The sequence below is a fragment of the Scomber japonicus genome, chromosome 20 (genome assembly GCF_027409825.1).
Source record: "Scomber japonicus isolate fScoJap1 chromosome 20, fScoJap1.pri, whole genome shotgun sequence".
NCBI classification, from domain to species: Eukaryota; Metazoa; Chordata; class Actinopteri; order Scombriformes; family Scombridae; genus Scomber; species Scomber japonicus.
The window spans coordinates 8,316,782-8,339,165 of NC_070597.1; the positions used below are offsets into that span (position 1 = coordinate 8,316,782).

The 22,384-nt window shown below is 40.5% G+C and overlaps 1 protein-coding gene across 1 annotated transcript; it reads left to right on the forward strand.

The window, feature by feature from the left end:
* Nucleotides 1–1,225: 1,225 nt before the first annotated feature.
* Nucleotides 1,226–21,785, forward strand: col1a1b (collagen, type I, alpha 1b). The gene is made up of 51 exons (XM_053340765.1): nucleotides 1,226–1,425; nucleotides 2,922–3,116; nucleotides 3,589–3,614; nucleotides 3,851–3,886; nucleotides 4,688–4,780; nucleotides 5,265–5,333; nucleotides 5,544–5,588; nucleotides 5,721–5,774; nucleotides 6,152–6,205; nucleotides 6,364–6,417; nucleotides 6,650–6,703; nucleotides 6,807–6,860; nucleotides 6,983–7,027; nucleotides 7,197–7,250; nucleotides 7,469–7,513; nucleotides 7,720–7,773; nucleotides 8,656–8,754; nucleotides 8,858–8,902; nucleotides 8,988–9,086; nucleotides 9,202–9,255; nucleotides 9,377–9,484; nucleotides 9,792–9,845; nucleotides 10,093–10,191; nucleotides 10,340–10,393; nucleotides 10,533–10,631; nucleotides 10,879–10,932; nucleotides 11,045–11,098; nucleotides 11,258–11,311; nucleotides 11,435–11,488; nucleotides 11,900–11,944; nucleotides 12,057–12,155; nucleotides 14,569–14,676; nucleotides 15,229–15,336; nucleotides 15,596–15,649; nucleotides 15,875–15,928; nucleotides 16,251–16,358; nucleotides 16,577–16,630; nucleotides 16,724–16,777; nucleotides 16,931–17,092; nucleotides 17,223–17,330; nucleotides 17,566–17,673; nucleotides 17,874–17,927; nucleotides 18,100–18,207; nucleotides 18,302–18,355; nucleotides 18,492–18,599; nucleotides 18,827–18,880; nucleotides 19,213–19,320; nucleotides 19,415–19,697; nucleotides 19,787–19,977; nucleotides 20,103–20,345; nucleotides 20,501–21,785. The coding sequence occupies exons 1-51, from the start codon at nucleotides 1,344–1,346 to the stop codon at nucleotides 20,645–20,647; spliced, it is 4,353 nt and encodes a 1,450-aa protein (XP_053196740.1). The 5' UTR covers nucleotides 1,226–1,343; the 3' UTR covers nucleotides 20,648–21,785.
* The last annotated feature ends 599 nt before the right edge of the window (nucleotides 21,786–22,384 follow it).

Consider the following 22,384-nt stretch of genomic DNA (forward strand, 5'->3'; position numbering starts at 1 on the left):
AAAAAGCATAACTGGTTCTTTGGGTTTGAAAGTCAAGTAAAAAAAAAAAAAAAAGACAGCAGCAGAGAGCAAATGAAAGGTCAGATTGGGCCATTCTGTAGTTGTAGAAGCTGCAACGTGTCCACAGTGTAACCAGACTGCTTTGTGGATCTGCCAGATTTTCTTCTCACTCACTCCCTCCCTCCCCCTTCCCTGTCTCCAACATCATGGGATGGCCATGCCTCTTTTGGAAAAGGTAGAGATTAACACTGGTTGTTGTACATGGTTTTATACTATTATGTTCAGTTTGCTTGTGAATGACATTACATTTGACATTTTATGAATACGTGTTTAATCACAAGAAGGGATAAAGGTGGTCGAGGAAGGGTCGGCCACCTATAATGAGGGGGAAATAAAAGAATTCAGTATATATGAATATGTTTCATATGCACTTCATAATGACTTCAGGTTCACAATGATTCTCTGCCTCAAAATATAAATCAATGCTGTTTCAGTTTATATCTTTGATAAAAGCAAAGGTGTGGATCCTTTTACAGCAGGTGCTTGATACTCCCAGAGTGAGGTTTTCATTTGTGGTAGGCCTGTAAAAGAAAATCATTTAGGCTACACACATTTATGGAGTTTTCTTTTGTCCCCTATCTTGGCAATAGTTTAAACTCCATCTGGATTGCTCTTCATGCGTAAAATGCGCACATTTCTCTTAAACGGATACACGTTCATCCATCATTTTGAACCCCTTTCTTCTGTTGTTAAGAAATCGTTGAGTCCAGGTGACCTCAGAATATACAACTTAACACGTAGCATCTCCCTGCACAATGGAAACCACACCAGTCTAATAAATTGGGAAACAGTGAAGGCTATGCTGTAAACGATCTGTTACTATGAAACCAAATCGTCCAGTGTCCAAGGGATTAAAAAATCAGCTCAGGTCTAATGCCGAAAAGACAAAACACCCCACGACAAAAGTCTCAATTAAGAAAATCCACAGAGAGGCAGAAGATATTAAAACGCGTGGAGAGCCGGCGCGTAAATGATGACTATCCTCATCATCCACGTTTGAGCTGAAACGTGAACTTGTTTGACGTGTTTAAAGACGGCCCCTCTCTCAGATGAAGGAGGGACTGTGACTTGTACATGTACAAGTTATCTGGTGCACACAGGACCTCCCCAAAAGTTTTGGCATATAAAAGCCAAGCTAAGTCATTTGTTTAGGCAGTAGGGAGTTTCTGCTAGGGTCTGGATTGGAGTAGCACACAGACCGGACCCTACCCTGTATGAGTGGTGTCTGAGGAGAAAAAGGATTCCCCCCTGTCGCAAAGAATCTACATGTCTAATATTTAGACATGTTCAGCTTTGTGGATATTCGGTTAGCGCTGTTTCTCAGCGTGACAGTGCTTTTGGTGAGAGGACAAGGCGAGGATGATAGTAAGTATCACTTTCAAACGTTGATTTGAGTTGTTTTGGGACTGTGGCACCCTCAGGATGTGGATAGTCCGCAAGGATGCTGAGCAGTTTGCTGGAACTGGTTGTGCTCTGCGGGATACCTGACTCCAGTGTGCAGTGATGGTGAAAGTTGTTACACAGTGAGGCGTTTTGATGGTTTTTGAAGATCTGGGAGCGAATAGGAATTTATAGAACTGGATTTTTTTTTAATTGTTTGCTTCTCTCACTGACGTGCAGATGCATGCTCAGTGTGCGTCCTCCTGCAGGAGAGCAAACCTGAGGGGGACAGCTGCACAATCTCTGATGCGCAATGACAGGACATTGGGTTCAAAGAGAGTTGAAGCAAAGCACAAGTATAACGAAATTTTTAAAAAGGCAAATTCATTTGTTTAGATCTTGATTATCTTAAGTTGAGAATGCCGTTTTCAAGGTTTATAATAGTTGCATCATAGTTCACAACCCTGCGCCAAAGGCTGTAGCATTGGGATTGTTTTCCAATAGTTTTACCATTAACGCATCAAAAGTGAGCAGCTTGTTTAGACATAAAACATGATAAAGTGGATATATTTTCGACAGTCATAACGACATACTTTTGCAATAAAAATAACATGTCACATTCAATCAAACAACTTTTTACCCAGTTTGTATAAAACTGGACTTTCTTAACTGAAAAAAAGGACAATGGAAAAATTGCTTAAGCCTGACGTCGACAGTGAAATGGTCTAGACATCAATTAATCATCATATGGAGGAGGGCGTTGAGGATTTGGTTCAGTAGGCTAACAGCGCCGCTCTGTGGCAAGTACTGGAACCGTGCATCTTTACTCCAAACCTCGGTCCTCCTCCCACCTCAAGGCCCCACCACACACCCACCAGCCTGAAAAGTGATTTGGCCCTGTGTCATTTTCTATTCTTTTTTTTTTTTTTGAGTGATTATCTATAATTACATCTTAGCAGGAGTGTTGGATAGTGACTTTGGGTACTTTTTTTTGTATTGCACACCATGGCCTATATTCTGACATTATAACTCATGTGGTCAGGCTACTACTGTCATACTTCATTACAAACTCGATTCACATTTAGAAGTCAGTCACCAAACACACAACAAGCTCATTTAAAGCAGATTTGCGATCCTGATGTTGAAAAAAATAACTTTAAAGAGGTTGCTGGAATAGAAACTACCGAAAACAGGCTAGAGGACAGAGCTGAGGGGTTTGCAGTCCTAACAATTGTGTTGAATATAGTTTTCTTCCTGCATGTTGAAATTGCTAGTTATTTTACTCAAGTGAATTGTGTTGCTTTACCAGCAGGTGTAGCTATGGCTTAACTACCTGCACACTGTACATATCCATTTGCTGATGCTAAACCTTATTTATAAGCATTTATTAGACAAACATGTTATTAAGATAGCAGCTCTCTTTTTTGGATATTTAATCATATTTTAATAGTACCAAACTCATCATGGTTTTCTCCTCTCAGGCACATTCGGCAGCTGCACATTAGAGGGACAGTTGTACAACGATAAGGATGTATGGAAACCAGAACCCTGCCAGATCTGCGTCTGCGACAGTGGAACCGTCATGTGCGACGAGGTGATCTGTGAGGACACATCCGACTGTGCTGATCCCATCATCCCAGACGGAGAGTGCTGCCCTATCTGCCCCGACACTGATGGTACTACACCTTGATCCCCCTCAACATTTCTGTGGTTCACTTAGCTTTGTGGCGCCACCTTGTGCTTCCAACCTCATCTCTGACCATCCATGGCTTTCTGGCCACAAATGGACTTGAGGCCCTAAGCCTGCCTGCTTGCCTGAGGATTTTCATTCAACAGAACCGCTTTGGATTTACCTTTTGTCCAGTGCTTTTTCAATATACATTCTCTTAAAAATGGATTATACCCACTTTTTGGTGAAGTCTGGCAGTGAATATGTAACACACATTAGTCTCCAAAAACAGCATTTCTAAAAACTTATTTTCCACTTTTTATACAGCAGAAACAATTTAGCAGTTCAGCTTTAGGGTCAATAATCACACTGAAATATTTTAGGGTTATACACTATTCTGTAAATGTCCAAAGATAAGTTTGTGTCTCATTAATGTTGAAGAGGTGTTGACATGTTCTCCTTCTCCATTGGTTCTGTAGGACCCCCGCCTCCTGAACCCACAGAGGTATTTTGCCTTTTGTCTTTGATTCATATTAAACATTTGTTCCATTAAAACATTTTTGACTAAGGCCTTAAATTCACATGCATGTCAAGTGTGCAGGGCCAAGAGATGCTGGCATAGCCCAGTTAGTTGAGATTGTCATTAGCTCTCTTTATGTTCTATATAATGCACTTTGTGTTTTTACAGTATGGATGGAATGTTGCAGCATAGCCTAACTCCCTTTTTCTATCTATTCCTAGACTGTGGTGGGACCTCCTGGCCCCGTAGGAGATGATGTAGGTTCAATTTCATGTAAACTCTCTTGCCTATTCTTGCCTTAAATGCATATATACTGATATACTGTACCATTCAGAAGTTTGGACCCACTTTACTGTTCACTGGAATGAGAAAGTCTGTCAAAACCTTTGAGTGGTACTATATGTTCTTTCTAAAACTGATTTTGGATCAGAAGTATGTGTTTCTTTTGATATATATATTTGCATTATTCTCTGTGAGAGCCATGTTAAATGTATTTATCCCAGCAATGACACATCATTGTTTCCCTGCTGTATTGGTTAATGTGTAATTTTTCAATCATGAGATGTAAAAAGATACACACCATTTTATCTTTGCTTACCTACAAACTAACATAAATGCTGGTAAACTGCTATGACATCATTGTCTCAGTGACTGTTGATAATTAGGTCACAAGGTCAACAGGTCATTCAAAGTTCAAAGTTCACATAATAAAAATGGGTTTATAAATGATAACGTAATATTAAGGAACTACTGTAAGAATTAGTAAACTGGAAATTAACTAATTCAGTTTTTTTGCAAACTTTTATGATTCTAAAAAATGGCTTACCATACTTTTATTTTAGGTCATTTTAAATGCAAAAATCAACATTAGAATACAAATATTTTTAATTATTTGAATAAAGAAAGCAATTAAAACAACAATAAATAGGAGTAATAGTTTCTATTGGTATTGAAATTTGTCTTAGAGATGATTATTCCAAAGAGATAATGTGGTCTAGTCTGTACTCCTTGGTACAAGATCTTTCTAACACAGCATGTTTTCTTGATGTTCGCTGCAGGGTCCTCCTGGTTATCCTGGCAACGATGGAATCCCCGGACAACCTGGTCCTCCTGGCCCACCCGGCCCCCCTGGCCCCCCTGGCCTTGGCGGAGTAAGTATCAGCATTTCTTTGTATGAAGCTTAAACGGTTGTGTCAAGTATTAGTCTTTATTTTACACATACTTGAGAAGAAAGATCATCAGGCAAGGCTGGAAAGCAGCTAGGAAGTCTCCTCATTGTTTGTTTCAGCACTGGGAGGGTAGACAGCTCCCTGGGCCTCAGGTTTAAGTCTGAGGGGGGAAAAAATGCAGATTTATTGGTGGATCTGATCTGAAAGTGTTGATTTAAGCAGTTTATTCAGTCAGCGACACACATGAAAGTTCCATCATGCATATATACCCTTTAACATATTAAAGTTTAACTCGATATCTGTACCACAGAACCTAACGTGCTTGATTTGTTCTGAAATAGAAAGTCTTTATAGTGTAGCCTGTGATTCAGAAACTGTGTTATGAAAAGAACTTTTAAAGCAAATGTAATCTAAGGTTGTTTTTTTTAAAGCTCAGCAATTAATTCTTTCTCTCTCCCCTTGACAGAACTTCTCTCCTCAAATGAGCTATGTCGACCAATCCAAATCTAGCGGCCCACCTGTCCCTGGCCCCATGGTAAGAAGGCTCTTTCTCAACATAACTGTACTACTAAATATGCAAAAAGTTTCTACTAACATGTTTACATAATTTCCTGTATTCAGTTTCAACACATTTTAGCCAATGGTGACTCATATTACTACTTAATATTTATTGCTTATTTTGTGATGTTTCTCATCACTAATGAGATCTACTATCTAATTGCTTTCATCTCAACTTCATCAACAGGGTCCTATGGGTCCTCGTGGTCCCCCTGGACCCCCTGGCTCCTCTGTAAGTATTCCCTTATCAGTTACATGACAATTCAGCCTCATTCTAACAATACACTTAAAATATTCTTCAGTCTTTCAAAGATAAATGTTAAAGAGGGTACTGTCTTAATCTGGTGTTCTTGTTGTCCAACAGGGTCCTCAGGGTTTCACTGGACCCCCTGGTGAGCCTGGTGAGCCCGGAGCTTCTGTGAGTATACATAATGCTAAATAAAAGTTTCTCTTATTTTGTTTGTGATGAAGGTGATGAGTTTATGTGAAACTATTTGTACTGTAGTTCTCACCGAGTGCTCCCAGAGCTTCTTGATTGCACTTCATCAATAACAAGCTCTTAATTCATATTGATAATATCACCTTCACTTAACACCATACTTCCTGCTCTGTGTTTCACTTCCTGTTGTAATCACTGACCCACTGACACACATCTGCACACACCAATTTTTGTCAATTCCCCCTCACCCTCTCTTCTTAACACACACACACACCAACCCACATTCCAGTCTTTAAAGGTGCATGTTTACAGACATTTATCTGTTTATTAATCCAATGATTAATTGGTGTTTTTAGGGTCCCATGGGTCCCCGTGGTCCATCTGGCCCCCTTGGAAAGAACGGAGATGATGTAAGTGATTTGTGAAACATTGTTATCCTTGTAATAAATGATATAAATCTGAAACAGTGTGACCCCATTTTACTTATTATTTATTGCCTGAAAGACACTTTTTTGTTAGTGAGGTTACGTTCCCACATACTGACAACCTTTCTGTGTGTCTCCAACAGGGTGAGGCTGGAAAGTCTGGACGCCCTGGTGAGCGTGGACCTGCTGGCCCTCAGGTGAGTGACAATCAAAATGAAGGCAAAGGTCAAGTGATGGTCAGCCAAAAATGAATCCTATATTGGCGTTTATGTGTAAGATGGTAGTCAGCATACACACAAGAGCACAAAATGACCTGTTGAACACCTTCTTAGTCATTACAAATTATTTTCACTCAATCCTGAGTGAAAATGATTGGGCGTTTGCATATTTCTCAAATATTAATAAGTCTGTCTTCTTCTCCTCTTGCAGGGTGCTCGTGGATTCCCCGGAACCCCTGGACTCCCTGGCATCAAGGGACACAGAGTGAGTTTGGAAGATTAAATACCAACATCCACTATTTTAAAACTGCTATAATGTTGTCATGAGTGGAAACCTGAACTTATGATATTTATGATTTTGTCTTCAGGGATTCAGCGGTCTGGATGGAGCTAAGGGAGATGCTGGACCTGCTGGCCCCAAGGTGAGATAGCAGGACGTGTTGTTGCTCACTAAAGATGAAATTTCATCATGATTCAGACTGAACCACTAGGTTAGAGTCATTCCAATGCAACGCTCATTTCTTCCATCTGTGTTTGTCTGCAGGGAGAGGCTGGTGGATCTGGTGAGAATGGTGTCCCCGGTGCCATGGTAAGTTTTTGTCAGTTTTTCGACTCCACTGGATAGATGCTTGTTTTATGCTAATAATATTGATGAGATGCAACTCTCTGAGCTGTTTTTGATTAGTATACAATACTTATACATGTAAGGTCATGTAAAATGTGAAGCTAATATTGTTCTCTCTTCGTGACTTTCCCAGGGTGCTCGTGGTCTTCCTGGTGAGAGAGGCCGTCCCGGACCTGCCGGCCCATCTGTAAGCATTGCTAATCATGTCTGAAAGTTGACCTAACTCCCATCAGAAAAGATTAAAAGCTGATGGGACTGCAAGTGAAAAGAAATGCTACATTTGACCATGACAGTGTCTAATCAGAGACTTGTCAATGTTTTCAACCACTAATAATATTTCATTTTAGTCAATACCATGATACAAATATGTGTTTCACCTTGATATATTCTTCTCTTCCTCTGCAGGGTGCTCGTGGTAACGATGGCAACACTGGTGCTGCTGGACCCCCAGTGAGTATTATTTTATTCAGCTGTCCTATTTCTATTTGGAAATATAAGCATTAGCCTGCTTAACATTATCTTGTGACATCACCACATAATGCTATAGCTGTAGTGTGTGATTTTGTTTTAGTGGCAAACATATTCTGTAAAGCAAATTCCTGAATGTTTTTGTGTTTTATGATCCGTTGTTTATAATCATGTGTCTTTATTTTTAGGGATCTACCGGACCTGCTGGTCCTCCTGGATTCCCCGGTGGTGCTGGTGCTAAGGTAAGCTGTCCAGTAGTAAAACATTTTTTGTTGGATATGAAAACAGATTATAATGCTGAAATGCATCACCCTCACATTAGTTGCAGAAGCACTTTTAAGTGTCTAACTTGACCAATTATACCCCTTGCTGGTGTTTCATGGTCCTTCAAATAAGGATTGTCTTGACAGCCAAGGACAGCTTATAAAGAACATAGCAGCATTTTAACCATTAATAGTAGCATCAGTAGTGACATTAATGTCTCTACAGATTCATCCCTGTCATCCTAATGGGACATAGGTAATATTACTATTTGTAGGATCAACATCAATAGGGAATCCTCTTGATGCAAAATCCACATGTGACAGCTGAATTATTGATTTCCACATGACAGTAAAGAGTGGAGATAGTATTTTGTAAAACTGAAAACAAAATATTTGGCTTAATACTCTCTATAGCCAGATGAACACTGTAGCCACCAGATGGCAACACTAAACCTCTAAAAGCACTCTGCTACAGTCCTTCTGTTGCCATCAGTGAAGTATCAATTTTAATATCCTGTAATACACTCTGGTTATTTTAAGAACAAAGAGGAGGAGGGTAGAAAAGTGTGTGAATGAGCTATGATGACAGAAAAATTAAATGGTTTGAAATTACTCTCTGGACAGGTGCAACAAAGCAAGATTAAGATTATACTATGTGAACAAACAAAGAATATACAATATACAACATTTTTAAAGACCAGGAACTCATCTTCACAGTATAAATTGCTTTTTCTTCACAGTATAAATTTCCTATATTTCTAATAGAAACAGTTCTGGTGTTCAAATGTTAAAATGTAGGGTTTCTTTTTTTATTTATAAACACACAATATTAAAGCTGTGGATCATTGCTTCCCTCCACAGGGAGAGACCGGTCCTCAGGGAGGCCGTGGATCCGAGGGACCCCAGGGAGCCCGTGGTGAGCCTGGTAACCCAGGACCTGCTGGACCCGCTGGGGCTGCTGTGAGTATATACTGGGCTTCTCTGTAGGTGCTCTTTTAAAACTCTGTCACATCTCTTTTAAGTTATTTGTATTAAACATTTTATTTCCTTCCTCTCTCAACAGGGTGCCCCTGGATCTGATGGTGTTCCTGGTGCTAAGGGTTCTTCTGTAAGTATCAAACTCATCGATCACATTTGTTACACTTAATTTCTGCACATGAAGTGTTCTGACTCCTCTACTCTCCATCCCACAGGGTGCTCCTGGTATTGCTGGTGCTCCTGGTTTCCCAGGTGCTCGTGGTCCTGCTGGAGCTCAGGGAGCTATTGGTGCTCCTGGTTCCAAGGGTAACACTGTGAGTAAACTATACATTGTGTGAATTTTGAGTTTGGTATTAAGACACACAGTTCTTCTGCATTATAGAGACCCACCTGACAGCCTAAATGTTAACTGCGTGCTTTTGCCAACAGGGTGACCATGGACCTTCTGGACCTAAGGGAGAGCCTGGTTCCAAGGGAGAGCCTGTAAGTTTCAAAACGCAGTGATCACTGTTTCCAGATCGGCTTGCCATTTATTCACCATTATGTGTGATATAAGGAAATAACTTAACATAGTTGGTTTGACTTACTTTTCGTTCTTTTCCAGGGTCCCGCTGGACTTCAGGGACTTGCTGGCCCCTCTGGTGAGGAGGGCAAGAGAGGAGCTCGCGGAGAGCCCGGTGGCTCTGGAGCCCGTGGACCCCCTGGAGAGCGCGTATGTTATTGCCTCTTTCCATTTAGCTGCACCAAATTTCTGCCAGACACTTTAGTTGGCATTGAGGGATTGTGAATGATTCAGCATCTGAATCATGGGCCAGCCACCTGTTTTAGATAACAGTGAGAACCTCATAGTGATGAAATAATAATATTTTCTCAGCATCAGTCCTGTTAGTGGAGCAACAATCAGATCCCATGTTGAAATCCTGTCATCTTTATTTCTAGAAAGATTTCTGCACATTTACAGTATGCTAAATTCCCGGGGGGATTAGTGACATGGTTGGTGTGTCTGTTTGTTCCTTCAGGGTGCCCCTGGTGCTCGTGGTTTCCCTGGTGCTGATGGAGCTGCTGGTACCAAGGTGAGTTACTGAATCTACTGAGTCCTCAATCAGAAAAGAAATAGATAATTTTTTTATGCCTTTTAAAATCTTGACAAATTTACCTGATTGTGTTCTTTTTATTTTGTCCAGAAAAACACTTTGTAGTATAAAAAAACTTCACTGGTTCCATTACACTAGAGATGCACCAGTACACTACAGATATTTTAGGGTATAAACATCACTCACTTGCACGGCCTCTTATTCTTACTCTTCACTTTTATGACAGGGAGCCCCTGGTGAGCGTGGTGCCCCTGGCCCACTTGGACCTCAGGGAGCAACTGGTGAGGCTGGAAGCTCCGGTGCCCCTGGTGCTCCTGGATCAAAGGTGAGTTCTGATACACTGAACATTCAGATTTTTTTTCAGTTGTCTTAAGAAGCTGACTTAAATCTTTCAGCTAATCATAGACCACTGTTGAACATAAATGCCTATATCTGCTGTTTGTCTTGATACTAACTGAATCTGTCCTCCACAGGGTATGACTGGTAGCCCTGGAAGCCCTGGCCCTGATGGCAAAGCTGGACCTGCTGTAAGCACTGACTCACTATTAATACTTGATTATTGAATGTATTTGTCAAAAAACTAAGAGGAACCACAGCTGTAAACCCATTCAATCATGATAGGAGAGTATATTTTCAAGCATCGTCTTGTCTTCCAATGATCTTTAGGGTGCTCCTGGACAAGATGGACGCTCTGGACCTGCTGGCCCTACTGGTTCCAGAGGACAACCTGGAGTCATGGGATTCCCCGGAGCCAAGGGACCCGCTGTGAGTTCATGGCCCCACTTGTTTTTTTGGGGGGGGTTTTAATGCAAAAATACAGTAGATTGTGCAGAAATTGTAGGATCACTAGTTTGGTGATCTTATACATATTGTTTTTGTTATAGAAAGATCATTCAAATATGAAATCAGCAAGAAATAAGTTATTTACTGATTAGATGTTTTTAGCCTATGAAAGTATGTAAAATGGCTAGTGAAGCAGATTTAAGTGTGTTGTCCTGTTTTTCTTAAACAGGGTGAGTCTGGTAAGCCTGGTGAGAGAGGTCCCAGTGGAGCTACTGGCGCTGTTGTAAGTACTTGAAATATTTTCAAAAGTACAGAATTTTTTTCTAAATAAATGTTCATAAAAAGCTAAAAAACAGTTGATAATTGGTTTTGTTGGGTAATGTTTTTGTACACAGGGTGCCCCTGGCAAAGATGGTGATCTTGGTGCTCCTGGACCTTCTGGCCCTGCTGTATGTATCTTCTCTACAATATTTAAACAGCACATTATGAGTTATAATGCTATTAGTATATAGAACCATGTATTGTGGTTGTATATTTTATAAGAAAGCACTGAAGTTTACAGTTTCCATTTCTGACTCTGATCATTTTGTTTGCTTCCTCCTGTTCAGGGACCTGCTGGAGAGAAGGGAGAGCAGGGATCTGCTGGTCCTCCTGGATTCCAGGTAGGTTTTTAGAATATCTCGGCAGCCTGAGCCTGAATGTTTTCTTTGCTTTTATATATTTCTGAGCTGTATCACAAGTCCACTTGCTAACCCAGACATGAACTTCCTTTCTTCCTCCTGTAGGGTCTCCCTGGACCCCAAGGTTCAACTGGTGAGACTGGCAAGCCTGGTGAGCAGGTAAGAGTCACAGGGGACTATTTTACAGCATCAGAATCAGAATAGCTTTATTTGTCACTATAACAAGTACAAGTACAAGTACAGCGAAATTACAGCAATCACCCGTCCGTACATATACAACGCACAATACATAACAAGACAGAACCGGATGACTGAGCAAGGACGGAGGGGAAAAGAGGGGAAAGAAAAACGAGGAGAGAGGGGGATAAAAAAAAGCATCTTACAGCACAAACACTGTCGGACATAAATCTCACACAAGCATAAATATTCATTATGAAGTTTAAAGATTTCACTTTATTCATCGTGATACACCTGTCATTTGCAATCTCTCATGAGTTATTGCTTCATTGCACATGTTGATGCAGTAAATCAGACTTCATGACAACCCTGTCTTCTCTCTGTTGTGTTCAGGGTGCTCCTGGTGAGGGTGGCCCCCCTGGCCCATCTGGACCAAGAGTAAGTATGGTCATTTTAGACAATATATAAACTATTATCAGCATCCACTGTAAACATAATTCCTCTGGTCTTAAGCTAACAGTCTGATGACTAATTTTTTCCTCTCCTTTAGGGCGACAGAGGTTTCCCTGGTGAGCGTGGTGCCCCTGGCATTAATGGCCCCGCTGGAGTCCGTGGTGCTCCTGGCCCTGCTGGTAACGATGGAGCTAAGGTAGGTTAAAAAGCTCCTTTAGATGAGGAAACTAAACACTCATGTTGCAGTCAAAATAGCTATTTGTTGAGTATTTAATCTCACAAATCATACCTGCATAAACACATTCCATTTACAAATTTTAAAAAAAATGTTAAGATTAACATCAGCGTTAATTATCAACAAGTGCCAAGTACCAATATGTAATACAGGCAAACAAATATTCATTCTCTACACAGTTGCAATACACTAAACATAATTTAAATGGCTTTCAAGTCAGTTATCCAACATAATAATACAATATATATATATATATATATATAATAAAATATAGAATATGAATAAAATACCATGTCATCTTCTCATTTAACCCTTGGGAGAAACTTAATTCTGGTGGTTTACATCTCTTTGATTCCCTGATTTTTAATGAGGAATATTTTAAAGTAGTTTTAATGAACCAGTCACCATAAACCAGTTGATCATGTGTTATAAATGATGATATTTATTGGGTAGTGTTTTCCAGTATGAGTCATCCTCATATGCTGGAAAGTGTTCATGGGATCTGGTGGTAATTATCTTTAAAATATCAAACTCATATAAATTATCCATATACATACATGTATATATGTGTGTATATATATATTTGTACAACCACTGGTGTAGATATTGAATTAATGTATCAGACTGTCTAAGCTTTAAACGTGTGTGTATATAACTATGTATATATTCTCTTATGTATATAACTTTTTCACATCAAGGACACCAAAACTAAGACCACGGATAGGACCAGACTTTTGCTTTTAGATGTTCTTTTAGATAAAGTGTATGAAACCCATGATCCAAGCAGTCATACATTCTGCCATTATGTTATTTATGGGTGGAATTAGTGAAAATAAATAATTCCCCTCTTTGTTGGCAAACCTTGGGAACCCACTCAAAGACACCTGGGGGTCTCTGGAGCCCAGTTTGAGAGCCACTGGTCTGAACTACACAAATAAAATAAATTGTATGACAAATACAGAACAAATCAGGTATTGCAGCCTGTGACTTATTAGTTTCTGTTTGTTTTATCACTGCCAGGAGTAAGTCACGTGTAAGCATATGTCTGTGTACACTGTACACAGCTAATCTTGTGTGCTGCTGGACCGATCAGCCTTATATTTTTTATGTACATGTATTACTGTATTTTCAAGGAACTCATGGTTGCAGTGATTTGCAGTTTAAAAAAAATATTTATAACCAACTGCTCTTTTTCATGCCATCATTGACTGCTGACTCCCCACTCCTTTAACTGGCCAGTAGGGGCTTCGAGTGAACAACAACAACTTTGAAATCTTGTTTTTGTTAGAGACAGCCAACCATGCCTTGTTGCCATATTAGATCAACTGGTGTCAAATTTTGATACGATTTCTTATCAGTTTATTGTAAAGCTTAGACATTCATCCTTTCAGCAATCCTCAGCATTTTACAATATGTATTATAACATAGCAAAAGGCATTTGCAATAAGCTAGGCTAAAAACAAGGCTTACCTAGCCTTTCACCTGCCACATTTTGGCCTATGTCATGGCACATACATGACCTCCATAGAAAAGTTTGGTCTCATTTTCAATGCCATATGCAATATATTATGATCCACTTAAATTAGGCTTAATACGAAATGCAACATCCCCATTTTTAGTATCCTTGCTGCCATCTTAACTGTACACACCAGGTGGAGATCTCTACTGAGTGCACCCTTGTAGTTAGTGACATTATTTGTCAAATGCCTGCACTCTCCTCATTCTCAAATGTTTGTTTGCTGTTTTTCAACCAGTCGCTCTGCAGCAGCTTCTCACAGTAGGGGGCAGTTGAAGAGGCACTCAAAATCCAACACTTAGCACAAAACGTCCTATCCACCATGGACATTGCTAAAAGAAACAAGTCACATGATCAGTGTATAGGGTTGACCAAATAGGGGAAGCATCTGCAAAATTATATTTAAAACCAACATTATTTAATGTGATTATAAATTAAGAAAACAGAATATTTACAATGCCTAGGCACAAATAAAATGTTTAGTTCAACTCAAATTGTACTTGTATACCACCACTTCATACAAAAGCCGTTCAAAATGAATAAAACAAAGAGGAAAATTTGTGCATATATTTTTATGAGTTAAAAACATTTTTCCATTCAAAAGAAAACATAATTAAAATGTAGCTTTCTTTCCACCACTGTCCTTTATCATGAAAATATACTAGCACCAATGTAGATACACCTGTTGACATACAATGATTTGTGTCCTTTTGGATTCATAATTTCCACAGGATACAGTATATTTACAGTACCCATATTCAGTGTACTTCAGTGAAGTACATTAGATTGTTCATTTGCGGCAAATGAAGTATTTGCAATGGATAACATGGGAATGATTCTCTTTGTGTGTTTGTGCAGGGAGAGGCTGGTGCTGCTGGTGCCCCCGGTGCTCAGGGAGCCCCTGGTATGCAGGGAATGCCTGGTGAGCGTGGAGCCTCTGGTCTCCCCGGAGCCAAGGGAGAGAGGGTAAGTGTCTCACCTGTTGAATTCATCCTGCTTTCCTTAAATTATACCATTTTGTAGTTAGGTTTGCATCATTTAGTATGGGACTCATTAATCACTGTCACATTTGTAGAGCTTTTTTAAATGTTTGCAGATGATACATTGATTTTTCAGGTTAAATAACCCAACGTGGGCTGAATGTATGAATGAACAGATCGTACGCACTATTCTGAAACTAACTATCAAGAACATAATCTTGAATGTCCAAAATTTGAGAGACCACAGAGATGAAGCAAATATGAATATTATTGAAAAGAAAACGGCATCTCAAAAGAGTTTATTTCCTCAGATAATTAGACAAAAGTGGTTTATGAAATGTAACCATGCAAAGAAAGCTACTCAAGCTACTCAAGTGCAAATACCACCTAATATTTTCTAACTGATTGCTCAAGTATCATGTATTTGTTTTCTTGTAACTAATTAAAGATGGTTGACCCTTTTTTCAGTTTTTAGTATCAACACGAGTCACCTTGATAAGTCTAGATTTACACTGCATGAACACTTCTTTCCTCTCAGGGTGATGCTGGTGGTAAGGGAGCTGATGGTGCCGTTGGCAAAGATGGCGTGCGTGGTATGACTGGTGCTATCGGAGTCCCTGGACCTCCTGGTGCTCAGGGCGAGAAGGTGAGACATAAGTGATTCTAGACTTCCTGTTATCATGAATAAAGTCAACTCTATGACTATTTTCACTGCACATATATTCACACACAGTATAAATAGTCTTATTCATTCTCAGAGGAATTCCTTTACTTGAAGGAAATAGTAGCTATTCAGCACTTTACTTGCCAACTTAGAGTTTATTTGCACATAACTTGTTTGTAATAAATGAGTGGTTAGGATGACCAATCAACATGTCTTCTGACCTCCTGTCTCTCTCTTCTAGGGTGAGCCTGGCGCTGTTGGAACTCCTGGACCCAGTGGTCCCCGTGGTGGACCTGTAAGTCCTCCTCTAAACACCTGATTCAAGACTAGAAAGCAAATGAAATATACTTTTTTATTGTTCTTTAAAACATGATTAAGGTGTTGTCTATTGTAAGCTGTAAACTGTTTAGTAAGAATGGATTTGTATCTTCAGTGATTGCTGCTGTATGTACAATTTTATGACTTTAGATATACCTACTATGACCAAATGACTCTAACACCTCTGTCCTCTGTCCAACAGGGTGAGCGTGGAGAGACTGGTCCTTCTGGACCTGCTGGATTTGCTGGACCTCCTGTAAGAACCTCACATTATAATTTACACCAAAACTGATATTTTTCTACAGATTATTATTACAATTATTAAATTATTTTTAATTAACTTCATTTCACAGTAATACAACAAAATTGTGTGTCTCCTGTGGTTAATACACATAAAAACAACAACAGATGGTAAACATAAACCAACAATGAGACACAGAAAGACACTATGGATAGAAAAGAGAATATAAAAATGGCAGTAACAAATAAATATAGGAGGTAGTAATAAAAAATACAGAAAACTCACTTGAGATATAAACTGGCATATGTTGATGTGTTCTCTTTCTCTCCATCTTCAGGGTGCTGATGGTCAGCCTGGTGCCAAGGGAGAGTCTGGTGATACTGGAGCCAAGGGAGATGCTGGTGCTCCTGGACCCGGTGGACCTGTTGGAGCTTCTGGTCCTCAGGTAGTCCCACATACGACATGATTCTTTTGAATAATCATGGAACACTACAAAGTAACAATAAACACATAAATCAGTATTTTTATTTCAATATTACTACCAGATTGAGTTGAGAAGGAATTTATGTATTGGAATATTTTGATATGGGCAAATTCTTTACTATTGTATCTGTGTTGGTGATTAGTGCTTCATCTCTCACTGTCAAATGATTTTGTCAACAGGGACCTGCTGGTCCTCCTGGATCCAAAGGTGCTCGTGGTGGTGCTGGACCTCCTGTAAGTAGCCCATCAAATTGTGAGTTCATAAATTAATTAATTGGTGATGCAGTTTCAAGTACAACTCTTTTGTCTCTCTGTGTGTATCTGTAGGGTGCTACTGGTTTCCCTGGACCTGCTGGCAGAGTTGGACCCCCTGGCCCTGCTGTAAGTTTCAAAAACATCCACATAATCAGTTCAAATGTGACATATCTAAGCAGTAATCACCAACAGACAATCTTGTCTTCAGTCTATTTGTATATCATCATCGTGTCATTCAGCAGTTTGATGCAATGACTTGATGCCTCTCTGTGTCTCCAGGGAGCTGGTGGACCCCCTGGACCTCTTGGACCCGTTGGCAAAGATGGACCCAGAGGAGCTCGTGGTGAGACTGGCCCTGCTGGTCGCCCTGGTGAGGCTGGTGCTTCTGGAGCCCCAGGACCCTCTGGAGACAAGGGATCTCCTGGCTCTGATGGACCCGCTGTGAGTACCCCTAATATGTACTTAGTACTTTCTGTGTTACAGTACTAATTTTCTTTACAACCTAAAATGTGCTACAGTGCCCTGTTTTCTTTTACATGCTGCAAACTGAATACTATGTCATTCTATGCAGGGTCCCTCTGGTGCCCCTGGAACCAGTGGTCTTGCTGGACAGCGTGGTAATGTAGGTCTGCCTGGACAGCGTGGAGAGCGTGGTTTCCCTGGTCTGCCTGGCACATCAGTAAGTATTATCTTTCATTACATGTACTCTGCATGCTAAATAATCAAACACAAACAGAATATTGTTAGATTTATTTTCTAAAAACAACATTTAGTGTTAGAAAGTTTTTCACAAAATCTATTTATCATTGCTTTTTATATCACACTTTAGCACATGATTACTCTTTGTTATTTCTAAAGCTCTCCTCAGAACTTCCACCTGCATGCAGAAAGCTGACCTTCTTGTTTTTGTTTAGGGTGAACCTGGAAAGCAGGGATCTGTTGGAGCTGTTGGTGAGCGTGGAGCCCCTGGACCAGCTGGACCCCCAGGACTGTCTGGTGCCACTGGAGAGTCTGGTCGTGAGGTATGAGACCTCAATATGGTGTTAACTCACTCCAAATCTAGCTTTGATTACTGTGAACAGTCATGTGGAGACTCACACACTGTAAATGCACCTTCAGTGTACCCTATTAGCGATGATGGAAGCTCAGTTCAACTCAGAATGGCTTTCCCAGCATGCTGTAGCTAACCATCAAATTAACTGATAAATGTTGCCTCCCATAGGGATCTCAAGGTCATGATGGTGCCCCTGGTCGCGATGGAGCTCCTGGCCCCAAGGTAACCCTCCTTTTCATGACTAATTTGTATAATTTTCTAAACCCAAATTATATCTTAATATCAAACCAACTGCTCTATTTTGCTGAAAGTGATTGTTTTGGCCTCCCAATAGAAAAATCACAATTAGCCTTTATCTGCCTAGCCTTGTCTCACTGGAGATTTTCACCTGTAGGGAGACCGTGGTGAGACTGGTTTGGCTGGACCCCCTGGACCTCCTGGTACTCCTGGTGCCCCTGGAGCTGTTGGCCCCTCTGGCAAGACTGGTGACCGTGGAGAGGCTGTAAGCTCCCTTCTTTTTTATCTTGATCCCGCTGTATATAACTAAATCGGATAATTTCACTGTCATCTGATTTTCCCATTCTCTCTTTCCTTAGGGTACTGCTGGTCCTGCTGGTCCTTCCGGTCCTGCTGGTGTTCGCGGTCCTGCTGTATGTTCATCACGGCATAATATGCATCACTTATATATCTAAACACAATATCTTTTGAAATATTGCAGGAGTCTTGCGTGAGTGATGATTGTTTGAACCTTAGAGGTCAGGTTGACTTTCTTTTGCTTTTATTCAGGGCCCTGCTGGTGGAAAGGGAGACAGAGGAGAGGCTGGTGAGGCTGGAGAGAGAGGCCACAAGGGACACAGAGGATTCACTGGCATGCAGGGTCTGCCTGGAACTGGTGTAAGTAACTGTATAACAGAGAAAGAAACTAATCTGACAGTTACATCCATCCCATTACCTTTTCTGACTACACAACACTTTGATTCATTTGATGTTAAACGTGTAAACATGTTATAGATAACTGTATCAAACAATCTCAATATATGTTGACTTTATAGGATATATGAATATTCTCTTTTCATGTGCACAATGTGATATTTGATGTTAACATCTTCATTTGCCTCTAGGGACCTGCTGGAGAGAGAGGACCTGCTGGTGCCAATGGACCTGCTGGACCTAGAGTAAGTACAACTGTTTGTCTAAAAGTTACACTACGTGTTGTATTTATATACACCAAAAAGTGAATTCCCTACCACGCTGATACTTGGAGAGTCTTTTTTTGTTGCGAGAGTTCTTAAGAATTTGTCCATTGACTCAAGACAAAACAATTGTAAATTGAAATGCTTTGTGTGCATGTTCAGTAATGTCAAAAATAGTACAAAACAAATATTCAAGAGAAACAGGACTGTATTGACACACTCAGTTTAACAAAAGCACATAATGTCAGGCAAGCTGATTAGTTCTTCTCTGATGTTTTCTTTTAATAAGTGATCATGTGGCTTTCATTCCATAGGGACCTGCCGGATCTAGTGGATCCCCTGGTAAAGATGGCATGAACGGTCTGCCTGGACCCATTGGACCCCCTGGACCTCGTGGTCGCAATGGAGAGATGGGACCTTCTGTAAGTTGCACTTTATTTTATCCACATACTTGTATACTTGTTCAGATACTTTGATTGTGGCTACAGTTTGTAAATGTCTGTTGTCTTCGAATAGGGTCCTCCTGGACCTCCTGGACCTGCCGGCCCCCCTGGACCTCCCGGAGGTGGATTTGACTTTGTCAGCCAGCCTCTTCAGGAGAAGGCCCCTGATCCCTTCCGTGGTGGCCACTACCGTGCTGATGACCCCAACCTGATGCGCGATCGCGACATGGAGGTTGATACCACTCTCAAGACCCTGACTCAGAAGGTTGAGAAGATCCGCAGCCCCGACGGTACCCAGAAGAGCCCCGCCCGCATGTGCCGTGACCTGAGGATGTGCCACCCCGAGTGGAAGAGCGGTGAGTGCAGATCAGTGTCCTGACTGAGCCTTTACATAAAGGATGTCATAGAATCAGCTCAAAAACTGTTTTATGTTCCTTTGTTACAGGCTCATTCTGGGTCGATCCCAACCAGGGCTCTCCTCTGGATGCCATCAAGGTTCACTGCAACATGGAGACTGGAGAGACTTGCATCTACCCAAGCCAGTCCAGCATTGCCAAGAAGAACTGGTACCGCAGCAAGAACATCAGAGAGAAGAAGCACGTCTGGTTCAGCGAGTCCATGACCGGTGGATTCCAGGTGAGATTACAGAACCACAAAACATTTTCTGCAACAAAAATCATCATCTGATAGACCACAGGATGATGCTTGAAACCAGTGAAAGTAAAACATCCATGCATCCCTCTCTTTCCACTACTATGCAGTTCCAGTATGGCAGTGATGGAGCCGATTTCGAGGACGTCAACATCCAGATGACCTTCATGCGCCTGATGTCCAACCAGGCCTCTCAGAACGTCACATACCACTGCAAGAACAGCATTGCCTACATGGACTCCACCTCCGGCAACCTGAAGAAGGCTCTGCTTCTCCAGGGCTCTAATGATGTTGAGATCAGAGCCGAGGGCAACAGTCGTTTCACATACAGCGTCAGCGAAGATGGCTGCACGGTGAGTTTGATCTTTGTTAGGCCAGTTTTGCCTTTAGGGAAACAACATTTTGAACCTTACTGCATTTTCATTTTCATTTTCATATTGTGCCGAAGTAAACAACTTCATTTCTTGAAGTATTTTCTAACATTTCTTCTTTTTTCTTCTCTTCACAGTCACACACTGGCACATGGGGCAAGACAGTCATCGACTACAAGACATCAAAAACATCCCGCCTGCCCATCATTGACATTGCTCCTATGGATGTTGGTGCCCCTGATCAGGAATTTGGCGTCGAAGTTGGCCCCGTTTGCTTCTTGTAAAAAAGAAAGAAATATGGACATGACATTGTTGTTTTTTTTCTAGCAGTCATCTCTAAATCCTATTTCTATGCATTCAAAACTCATTCGGCTGCCATTGGTCAACATGCTTAAAACCACTCTACTGAAGACAATGTTTGTGTTTTTCCAACCATGAGAAGTTTTGGGACCGCTACTTCATCTGAAACCAACCACAAGGACACTTTAAAAAGAATCTTTTGATTCCAGTGGCAACAAGAAAATAATATATACTTGTGTAAAATTTCCCCCTGGAGATTGAGAAAAAAAGATCTGCACACGCAATGAAACACAATGACTTTTGCCATTTTCTACCACTGCGGAAGGACATTGAAAACAACAAATGATATGTACCATTTTTCTGGTGTTAAATAAATTGTAAAAAGTGTGAAGCGTCTTCTTGTTCTAAAATTTTATCTTCTAAAAACACCTAATAGTTGCTCAGACAAATGTGATCAGTAAATGAGCAAGACAAAGAAGCTCACCTTCATTGCGATATGTAGATGGCTACCTCAAAACAAGAAGTCACCCCTATTTTTTTCTCAAATGAAAAGGGTTTATTTTACACAACACAAGAAAAACATTCAAAGGTGCTACAACCAATTTAATGAGGTCCAGTTATTGGTGTTTGATAGTGAGACTCTCACTGTCATACTGTAATTATTGCCACTAATGCCTGCAGAACCTTTGGTGCTACAAAATTGACTCATTGTCATGTTGTCTATGCAGTGCAATTGTTTTCTTCTCAAGTGTTGGTTTGATCACAGAGGTCTTCTGAAAAGGTGATCACTGCAGATGTAATGCATGCAATCATGTCTTTGTAGATAAAAGCAAGTGACTCTGGTTCAATATAATTTCCCTGCCCATGTGTTCAGTGTTGATCCTTTTGTCTGTTTGCCCCTGTGGAAAACTCCTCTTCACTAAAAAACAGCACACATTTCCCACCCTGTTGTTTATGTTGTTTGTTGATGTCTTTTTCGCGAAGGGTTTCTTAAAAAAAAATTGAAGCAGACCCACTTTCATGGTTTAAAAGAGAGATTCTGTACTTATTTTGTACATGTATAATAAATCAAGATGTTTTTAATTATTTTGGGTGCTGAAATAAAGCATGTGAAGTGGTCTACTCAGTGGCGGAGTTTTCACTGTCCTGTTTTGCAACTGTTGTGAAACTGAAATCAGGTGCTAAGATTTAAAAAAAAAAAAATCCATACAAGGAAGCTGCATTTCACATTTTCAGAGAGCTGAGCATTGGGCATAGACATTTGTCAAAGTTTATGTGTGTAACATTGAACTAGAGTAAAAATAGGTTTAGGAATCAACTGTTCCACAACAGTTGCACTTGATATATTTCTATTAAGCAGCAGTGAAAACAAGGCCAATACTCTAACCTGGCTTTTCTTTCTCAATACACACACCATTGCTAAATTTGATTACGTCTACCTCCAAATTCTTTTGGAAATCTGACAGAAAACTGAAAATGTTTATCAGTCATGCAGTTAGTTATATTCTTGTAATTTGTCTTGTTTTCAGCTCCACAATCTAAAAAACAGGGACTTAGAACAGGACAGGATATTTGTGTTGGACCCAAGAGCTCTTCAGTCAGAGGAAAATAGACCAGTGACTCCTTCTGGACATGGAGTGCAACAACAGCTGTTTTTAAGAGGCATTCAACACTGCCTCACACAAGATCAGAAAAATGCTGCTGCACTGCCTGGGAACCAG

What these genes read in the sequence shown, in the direction of transcription:
- col1a1b (XM_053340765.1), top strand. Translation starts at nt 1,344, where the DNA reads ATGTTCAGCTTTGTGGATATTCGGTTAGCGCTGTTTCTCAGCGTGACA. An exon ending in CTGGACCCCCTGGCTCCTCT is followed by an intron (nt 5,589 to 5,720) that starts GTAAGTATTCCC and finishes GTTGTCCAACAG; the next exon opens with GGTCCTCAGGGTTTCACTGG. An exon ending in AGGGTCTGCCTGGAACTGGT is followed by an intron (nt 18,600 to 18,826) that starts GTAAGTAACTGT and finishes ATTTGCCTCTAG; the next exon opens with GGACCTGCTGGAGAGAGAGG.